A 10,190-nucleotide genomic window follows, 5' to 3' on the forward strand; every position below is an offset into this window, starting at 1 on the left:
TTTGATTCCGGGTCGCGCGCTTCGGGTATTCCCAAATGGCTGCATTTTCCCGGGTGCTCAGGTCCGCCCATTTTACACTTTAGAACACTGTACTGCAAATTGTGTTTCCGCTTTGCGCTCGGGAAAACCTCTGGGAAAAAAACGGGCTCTGCATCAAAAGTAACCGCTTTTTAATGAAACATCACAGTAATACCTACATGCACTACTTATTTTCATTACTTTATTTCTTGTAATTATTATTTCTTTATATATTCAAATTACCTATTTAATAATTCAGAATTATTTTAGTAAAAAAAAATCAATTAACAAAATTCAATTAATGTTTTTAAAATCAAATATTACTTAGTCTCTTAAGAAGCAATAAAAATTTGCTAAATATCTTCGAAATTGCTTTAAAAAATAATTGTAATTAAATTGAACAATAGAGAAGAACGTACTAATATAACCATTAACGAAGAAGGATTTAGCAATCAAAGAAAAAATTACCGAAAAAAAGATGTGGACAAGTTTTGATAAATTTTATGGAATTTAGGAAATTATTATGTTAAGATATAAAGTAATTATAAACAAGAAAGTTGATGCATTGGAATAGAAAAAAAAGTTAAAAGTATGCTCATTGGAAAGGTGAGACATTCAACTTTCATTTGAGTGGTCGGTGATGTAATTATCTTAAGTGGTTGTCGAGAAATATAGAAAAAACGTCGTTTCTCTGTTGCGTAACGAACATTACGTAACTTTTGTTACATAAATCCTTAAGTATGGAACTTTTCGCAATTTTGTGCGTAAGTCGAAATTGTCGTAAGTCAAATTCAATAAAAGGAGGAAGAAGGTTTTAGCAATCAAAAACAAAATTACCAAAAAAAAATATGGACAAATTTTGATCAATTTTATGGGATTTAATAAATTATTATGTTAGAGTAATTATAAACAAGAAAGTTGATACATTGGAATAGGACAGAAAAAGTTAAAAGTAGGCTCATTGGAAAAACTGAAAAAAAAATGAAAAAAACAACGTTTCTCTGTTACGTAACGAACATTACGTAACTTTTGTTATGTAAATCCTTAAGGATGGAATTTTTCGCAATTTTGTACGTAAGTCGAAATTGTCGTATGTCGAATTCAATAAAAGGAGAAAGAAGGAGTTAGCAATCAAAGAGAAAATTACCAACAAAAAAATGTGGAGAAGTTTTTGGACAAATTTTGATAAATTTTATGGGATTTAAGAAATTATTATGTTAAAATATTAAGTAATTATAAACAATAAAGTTGATGCATTGGAATAGAAAAAAAAAGTTATATTTTAAGTTACTTCGATTTTTAAGTATAATTTGTTACAAAAATAATTGTAATAATTTATTATCAAATGAATAATATGGAAAAAATAGTCAGTTTCGTATTTATTTATGAAGTTTAAAGAAAATTTTGTAAATTCGTTTAATTTATTTGTTATGTAACAATTTTTGTACAATTTTTAAACAACACAATTATTTTACTAATTATTTAGACTAATTTCGTATCTAAAAGTTTTTGAAAACAGTAATGTTATATTCTACCTAAACTTCGATATATTTGAAAATAAATTTGTAAAACAGTAAAAATTTCTATAACGTGATCAGACTTTATATAAATCCAATTTATTCATACTCCGTTATATGAAAACCAAGAATACAAAGCTCATAGGAAAGTTAAATAATGAAAATTCTATTTAAAACATCTCAAAATCATGAAAAAGTATAGTTTTCTAATGGAATATAATCATTCAAAATAAACTTGAAGTAAAATAATTATACATTGTTATAATTGTATTGTATTGATTTATGAAACAAATTGGATTTACGTAATTCTAGTTTGTGTATATTTTTTAAGTAATATGTATTGTATTTTACAAAATGTGGATTAAACAAGTTATGTGTTTCAGTTTTCCTGAAGTTACTTTATATTAGGGTTTGAGTGCAATATGTATTGTACTTTACGTATTGTGAAATGAACAAGTTATGAGTATAATTTAAATTTCAATTATGAAATTCGAAAGCAAGCTTACGGTGAATAAGCTATAAACCTCGGGAACGTAATGATCTATAAATGTATAGTGTAAGTATACGAGTTTCCATAAGCAATGGACCCTTTGGTGTTACGTTGGAAGCCGTTAGAATTGAGTAGGCGCGATAATGAATTCACGTACCAGAACTATTAACCTAGGTTCGATGAAAATCGTAGTCGGAAAACCGCAACATTTTGGGAATCGCTGCCACCGAATGCATGCATATATATGTATATTGTTTTGTGTGTAGATGGAAAACCGGATGGTATCCGTAATTGCAGAGAGGCCGCGCAGAAATCAGCTCATCACGAAAGAGTAATAATCATAACCGTTACAAGTTTCCACCCTTAGAAACATTATGCAGTTGCAAACTCTAACACATTGCCCACACCTGCAGCTACGGCACTAACAATCGATCTACCCTCGAGCACGACCCTCACCAATTCGAAAACAATATCGCATCGCCGAGATTACCCAAACCCAAAACCGGAAACCTAAACAATTTGCCATCACCATTCCTCCACACCCAACAACGCAAAACTAAATCTTCTCTTTTCAACCCTCGGCTGCGTTTTATTCATTCCTCCTCTCCCCAAAAAAAATGAAAAAAAAAAGGACAACAACAATAACAAAAAGCTTTCGTATCGTGTTTTCCATATTTCCGGCAGCTCAATTTTTTTTTCAGTGTTTTTGTTTGCAAATTCGCAATCGAACCAATTTCGCGATCCGCATTCATTTTTACGGCGAACACACGATGGGGATGACTCTTAATTGAACACGCGCGATGCATTAATCTGCATTTGAATCAGTTTTCCCCCTCGTTCATCCCTCGCGGCTGCCCATTCGCATAGAGAGACCGCACTTCAATCGGAACACAACAAATTATTTACGATTGAAGAAAAGCATCCCCATTTTTTTTATCCATTTCATCTTTATTTTTCCATTTTTTAAAGCTTTTAATTAAACATTTTCCGGATGCCGAAACGTAGCGACGTTTCGAAGTTTATTACGACGTTTTGAATGGTAATTTATGGTTTTACTGCTGCAATAATAGTTTTATAACACTCCACACGAGGGCGTGCGTGTCATTCCTTTTTTTTGTTTCCCACGTTGTACAATACTTTTTTTTTGCTTTTCAGTTTCAGCGCGAATTTATCGCTTTCCGTAATTTATTAACGAATATTTTCGCCAATAGAATACAAAAAAATATTATATAATATTTATTTTATATAATATAGATGGGAAACTGGATAAGTTGATAAAGCGCGCGGATAAATTAATGTAAATGGAGTTGAAGTTGAAGATGAGTTGTAGTTGTGCGCGAGTTGCGATTTAATTGCGAAAAGTTTCCGGTCAGTAGTTCGGAACAAAAGTTGCAAAGGGCGCGCCTACTTCAGCGTTTTCCGACCTGCAGTAAAAGAAAATAAATTTTAAAAAAACGTTTCGATTTATTTTAATTAAATTTCCGACGACAACAGCAACAATAGGTGAGCATCGATTGATCTATTATAATGATGAAGGCCTTCCGCACGGTTTGCACTTCTTCCCTATTATTACTTTTTTTTTCTTTGCTCACTCTCGAAAAGGTCGATGGAAATCTTCGGCATTGTTCGTTCTAATTAACGGTGCACTTGCGTTCGGGATTCATGAGGGCGTTCAAAGGGCATCTGAAGTCGCCGGCGAATTTTTCCATGTTACGCAACGGACCCAGAACCCTTAGTTGCGCGATGGAACGATGCGTCTTCGGATTGGGTCGCATGGTATCCAGGGACCAGCATTCCGGCATTGCTGAGGATATCCAGAAGAATTGGCGAGGGTTGTACTGGAGGCCGGGAAGGTGAGGCTCGGTCTCGTGCCCTTCGGCCCAGGACAGGTATGCCTCGAAAGCCACTGTCTTTCCAAGGAGTAAAGCGAAATCGTCTTCTCTACTCAAGTTTGTATTTACCTAAAGAAAATACATAAAAATTCAATCATGATTTTCTTTCGTAAATTCTTATGAAAGTTATATGAACAGAGTTTTATTGAGATCGGTAAATGGAAGTGAAATAGAATAATTACCACTTATCTGCAGCGCGAAGAGGCTAAATTCGATCCGAAGATTCTTTTAAAATGAATTTTCGTTTATTACATACGTGTTTGCCGATTCCAGGCACGTTGAGTTGGCTGTATTGGCTCTCGATGCACTTGACTCTGTTCTCGTAATTGAGTAAACTCTGCGACGTTGACCATTCCCTTAAATTTCCATACAAATCGTACCGTCTCCCTTCGACGAATAAGTTCGATAACTCGTAAGCAATTAAACTGCCCAACGCTCCGAAGTTCATGTACTGCGGTCGGAACTCGTTGAAGAAAAGCCCTTGCAGATAATACGAGGGCAAAACTGTAAAATTTGTAAAACAATTTGTGTGAATTTTAATTTTTGTCAAAACTAATTACCTAAGGTGTTCTCTTTGATGGAGTAGATCAGGTTGTTGGCCTCGTCCTCGTGGACGGGTTCGATTAATCTCCTGTATTCCTTATTGAGATTCTGTAGGCTTACGTTCAGGTATCGGCCGAGGAAATCCCCGTCTTCGTCGACATCCGCACGCACCTGAAATTAATATTTGCGGTTGAAATATTGGTAAAGTTTTAATTCCGTTTTAACGAGATTCCCGAAATGAAAACACGTTATTAATATTTACTTCTAAACGTGGTCCTGTATGCTGCTGCTGCTGCTGATTCTTCCTGCGTATGGCTTCCTGGGTATAAGCTATGTAATCCCTGGAACTGGCCAATTTAGCTCTGGCCACTTGTCTGGCATCCGCGTCCAGCCAATCCAGATTCTCGAGCACTCTATTGTATTCCTTCTTCACGTACTTTATGATGTCCTTTATTTGCCTCTTGGCCTCGTCCGAGACATACCGCTGCACGTACGAAGTTTCAATTATCTCCGGTAGACTAGAAAGTATTAAACTTTGCAATATGTCAGTTGATTTAGTTTTTTTTTTCTTTTTTGGCTTTACGATTGTCTCGTTATATCCATGCAGTCCTCGCGGCGAGTCCGAGGCTTCTTTCCCGGATTGTGTTTATCCCTGATCCTCCTCAACTTATCCGGCAAGTAAGGCATCAGAGACTGTATCACGTGCCAAGCCATATAGTTCGCCACAACCCTTGAATTTTGTAAATCTTATTTCATAACATTTCTAAAATTTTATCTTTAATAAAATACAGATTAAGGGTAAATTTTATAGTTTTAGTTTTAAAGTATAGTTAACGTAAATGGATTCGTGTAATAAGATGTGATGTGATCAATAATAATAATAATGTGATTAAGAATGTACCTCTTCGGTGTCTTTTCGAGAAGCTCGTGGAAATCCCTGACGTACTCGAGATCGGAAAAGGTGACCGGCTCATCGTGGGTAACGGTTGTAGTGGGATAGAGGATGCCATTGACGTAATCGACCCAGGGAATTCCTGGGAAATCATATTGTACTTGAGCCAGCGTCCTGGGACCGCTCGGTCCTGCATATTTAACCCTGTTCAAGATCTACGATAGCCATTGTTTATAGTCGGATAATTGGCGCTCCGAGGACGAGCTCAAACCTTCTGCAATCTATCCTCGAACTCGGCGACCTCCTTAGACTCCCGTTCCGCTCTATTCCTATCACCGCCGAAGTAAACCGCAGTCTCCGTCATATAGTCCCTGTACGATCTTCCATGAATATCGCTCAAGAATTCGGACATTCCGCTGGAAATCTGAAGAAACATCCAGAGCAGATCACAAACAAAAGTAATACTTATTTTAATCCATTAATACAGTGGTTTCCAAACTTGATGTTACTACGCCTCCCTCAAATGTATGTAATCATTTGGCGCCTCCACATCACCCTCCAACTCATAAAAGGAACGCGTATAACAGCAATATGGATAAGAGCACAGGAATGTATCAATACTTGCTGGATTCCCCAAACATTCAGCTTTCATGTGCATATATTGGATTCATTCTATCTGTTATAGTTTTCGAGTAAATCAATGAAATGTGAAAACACTGCTTTTTCGAACGTTCTCATTTCAATTATTCAACTTTGAACGCGTATTACAGCAACATGGATTAGAGCACAGGAATGTATATATACTTGCTGGATTCCCCAAACATTCAGCTTTCATGTGCATAAATTGGATTTATTCCATCTATTATAGTTTTCGAGTAAATTAATTAAATGTGAAAACACTGCTTTTTCGAACGTTCTCATTTCAATTATTCAACTTTGAACGCGTTTTACAGCAATATGGATAAGAGCACAGGAATGTATCTATACTTGCTGGCTTCCCCAAACATTGAGATTTCATGTGCATATATTGGATTCATTCTATCTATTATAATTTTCGAGTAAATCAATCAAATGTAAAAACACTGCTTTTTCGAACGTTCTAATTTCAATTTTCAGCTTTGAATCTATACTTGCTGGATTCCCCAAACATTCAGCTTTCATATGCATATATTGGATTCATTCTATCTATTATAATTTTTGAGTAAATCAATCAAATGTGAAAACACTGCTTTTTCGAACGTTCTCATTTCAATTTTTCAACTTTGAACGCGTATTACAGCAATGTGGATAAGAGCACAGGAATGTATCTATACTTTAGCAGATATTTGGAAAATTGCTTACTCGAACTCCCCTTAGACTAGTCCACGCCTCCCCAGGGCGCGCCTCACAGTTTGGAAAACGCTGCATTAATAGGTATATTCATAATAGAATGTAATGTATAAAATATTAATATAATGTTGCATTAAAACCATAATGGGACATAAAATTTAAATTTGTATCAGACTTATCAACTATTTATGCATAGTGTAGTTGCGGTAATATTGAAATTATCACGCTCAAAAGTGACGTAACGTTTACGGTCCCTGAAGTGACATTGGCGTTGCGAATAGTAATAAACTCCTCTATTTGATTACAACACTACAACGATGAAATTCGACGAACAAGGGGAGGATAATAAGTTATGTGCTTCGTTATAGTATGTATATATATAATGTTGAATGTTGACATGTCACAAATAAGGGATGACTGTGTAAACAGCTTTAGTTGGTTGAGTACCTTGAGGATGTGTGCGGACGAGTCGTAAATATTGATATCGATTTGGATATGCAAGAAGGGCGTGAACTCGAATCCGATTTTCCTCAATTGATGTGTGGCCCGTTTCCAGTCGAAGAGGTTATCCCTCCAATCGCCTCGCTCCAGGAGCGGCCATCCGCCCATCTCCCGTAGCACGGATCTGATCCTCGCCAAATTGTCCTCCTCGATGGACGTTTCGTTGATGCACGACCGATAAAAACTTTTGACCTTGTGCAGCGGTTGCCATTTCGGTACGTCCCCTTCCTCGATCATCAGCCGGACCTGATTCAGTTTCGAGTTCTTCAGGAAACTCATCAGCGATTCGTTCTCATCGACGACGTCCTTATGGAAGTTGCCGCAGGTGAAACCGTAGAAGTTGTCGCAGGCTTGGACCGTTGTATCCAAATAAGTTAACATCTCGCTTGCAGATTTCACGCATTCTTTACTAGTGCAGGTCTCATAACTACCTGAAAAATTATACAATAATACAGTGTTACTATAATTATTATTTATATTTTCAATATCACGAAAATCTGATACGAAAGGTCGTTGGTTCAATTCCGAAAATCAATAAAAAATTTGTGGTGGCTGTTAAACCCGAAAGGGGTAGAAATAGGGCCGGAGAGATTTATATCAATAAATAAATTTCTATAAAAAAAAAATAATAAATCAATATAATTTTATTACTTTCGTATACATATGAAAAACGTCCATGAAACAATGAAAAATTCCTAATTCAATAAGTGATTGAAAATAAATATTTGATTCTTTATTCTTGATTTATTTCTATCAAGAACCAATTAAAAATTTAACTGAAAATACAGAATACAATAAATATCTATTAGATCACCAATTTATATCGTGTGAAATGAACAAAATTCAAGAATTAGGACAATTTGAACCAATTTGGATTTCTTTTCAAGTTTGTACTATAAATGTGAAATATACATCAACACTGTGCATTTCAATACTTTACAGTTTTATGTTTTTCCTATATTTATATCAAAAATCGCTTCAAAATCATGATGCCATAGGTTGTTGGAATCGCCTTAATCTTAGCTACATCACTCTCATAAAATACAAATAATACATGAAACTATTGAGAATCGAAAAATGCTGGTTTCTCTTATAGCTAAGTTACTAAATTTTCAGTTGAAAAGTCAATTTTCAGTAGATAAAATAGATACATTAGAACAGTGGTTTCCAAACTTGATGTTACTACGCCTCATTCAAAAGTATGTAACAATTTCGCGCCTCCCACCTCCCTCCATTTCATAAAAGGAACGCGTATTACAGCAATATGGATAAGAGCACAGGAATGTATTAATACTTGCTGGATTCCCCAAACATTCAGCTTTCATATGAATCTATTGGATTAATTCTGTCTATTATAGTTTTCGAGAAAATCAATGAAATGTGAAAGCACTGCTTTTATTTTCATTTTTTCGAATTTGAATTTGAATTACAGCTATATGGATAAAATCACAGTAATATATCGATACTTGCTAGATTCCCCAAACATTCAGCTTTCATATGCATCTATTGGATTAATTCTATCTATTATAGATTTTGAGAAAATCAATGAAATGTGAAAACACTGCTTTTATTTTCATTTTTTCAAATTTGAATTTGAATTACAGCTATATGGATAAAACCACAGTAATATATCGATACTTGCTGCATTCCCCAAACATTCAGCTTTTATATGCATATATTGGATTCATTATATCTATGATAGTTTTCGAGTAAATCAATGAAATGTGAAAACACTGCTTTTTTTGAACGTTCTAATTTCAATTTTTCAACTTTGAACGCGTATTACAGCAATATGGATAAGAGCACAGGAATGTATCTATACTTTAGCAGATATTTGGAAAATTGCTCACTGCTACTAATATTCGCGCGTCTCCTTAGACTAGTCCACGCGCCCCACAGTTTCGAAAACGCTGCATTAAAACTTGAAAGCATATTTTTTTTTTCATTAATTTGATTCTACGTAAGAATTTCCTTCGTACAGTTAAAATATGGTAGATCATTTGTTAAGTTTTGATTGTAAAGGAAGTAAGAGGAGGATAAAAAGAAGAAGTGTATCTTCTTTATTTTTCTTTATAACGTTGGAACCTAAATTGTAACTGTATTAGGTGGATAAGCATACCTGAGTATATTATGAATAGAGCCAGGAGGAGGCACAGGGCTCCGATGAGGGTGATTAACGTAAAAGTTGCGCACTTCTTGCCCATGAGTAAAAAATCCCCAGGTAGTTTCGCTTAAATAAATCTCCACTCCGCCGGGAACGATGAAGAGAGCGAAGCTCCGAAGCAGAACCAAATAAGGAATAAACACAGGAATAAATTCGTAAGAGAGATGCGCAAATGGAAAGTTCAAGTCGCGTAAAAATATCGTTTCATACTGAATTCAGCGAAACATCACCTAACATCTCCGCTTTTAATTGCCATCAATTGTGATCGTCGTAGGTGGACTTGGGTCAAGGCGTCGTTTGAGTCACGCAAGAGCCTTAATCAAGACCATCCGGCGGCCTCTCCGAAAAGGAGTTAATTGCCAGCAAGGCGGAAATTAACACGACTTGCGGATCCTACGACGACGACGACCTTCTCCACGGAGACCCATTAAATACCCGATTGAATACACATTTGAATAGACCCGGACCCACGGTTTACGCTCGTAATCTCGTTAGTGTAATTAGCCCCGATGTAAGCACATCGCATCCAAACCGAATCTGTTTATTTAAATACACATCCACACACACAACACACTTCCTCATTCCCTGGGAATCCCCTCATGAAGCCGCGCAATGAATAACATTCCCGCCCGGATTCCGAAATGCAGATCATTATCGACCCCGGATGTTTTATTCAATATCATAATCATCTCCCTCCGACACTCGTCTCGTCTCCACCTCAGCTCAGCTCAGCTCACCTCACCGCAATTTTTCATCCTTATTATTCTCCGGTATAGATTAAAAAATATCTTGCACCGTATTCCTCCCACAGGCGCAATTTAAATTTTCCGCATGTAAACGAAAT

At 35.9% G+C, this 10,190-nt stretch overlaps 1 protein-coding gene across 2 annotated transcripts; it reads right to left on the reverse strand.

Moving 5' to 3' along the window:
• Nucleotides 1-1,900: 1,900 nt before the first annotated feature.
• Nucleotides 1,901-9,589, reverse strand: LOC108564741 (neprilysin-11-like). Of its 2 annotated transcripts, none has more exons than XM_017923853.1 (9): nucleotides 9,302-9,589; nucleotides 7,129-7,613; nucleotides 5,624-5,776; nucleotides 5,362-5,567; nucleotides 5,044-5,190; nucleotides 4,723-4,978; nucleotides 4,478-4,631; nucleotides 4,174-4,421; nucleotides 1,901-3,986 (listed from the first exon to the last, which is right to left on the reverse strand). In XM_017923853.1, exons 1-9 carry the CDS (start codon nucleotides 9,384-9,386, stop codon nucleotides 3,657-3,659), a joined length of 2,064 nt encoding a protein of 687 aa, XP_017779342.1. In that variant the 5' UTR covers nucleotides 9,387-9,589; the 3' UTR covers nucleotides 1,901-3,656. The 2 variants fall into 2 exon arrangements, with proteins under 2 accessions (XP_017779342.1, XP_017779341.1); XM_017923852.1 differs by having other exon boundaries at nucleotides 4,723-4,993.
• Between the last annotated feature and the right edge of the window lie 601 nt (nucleotides 9,590-10,190).

Source organism: Nicrophorus vespilloides, unplaced genomic scaffold (genome assembly GCF_001412225.1).
Source record: "Nicrophorus vespilloides isolate i.1.1-1 unplaced genomic scaffold, Nicve_v1.0, whole genome shotgun sequence".
Lineage (NCBI taxonomy): Eukaryota > Metazoa > Arthropoda > Insecta > Coleoptera > Silphidae > Nicrophorus > Nicrophorus vespilloides.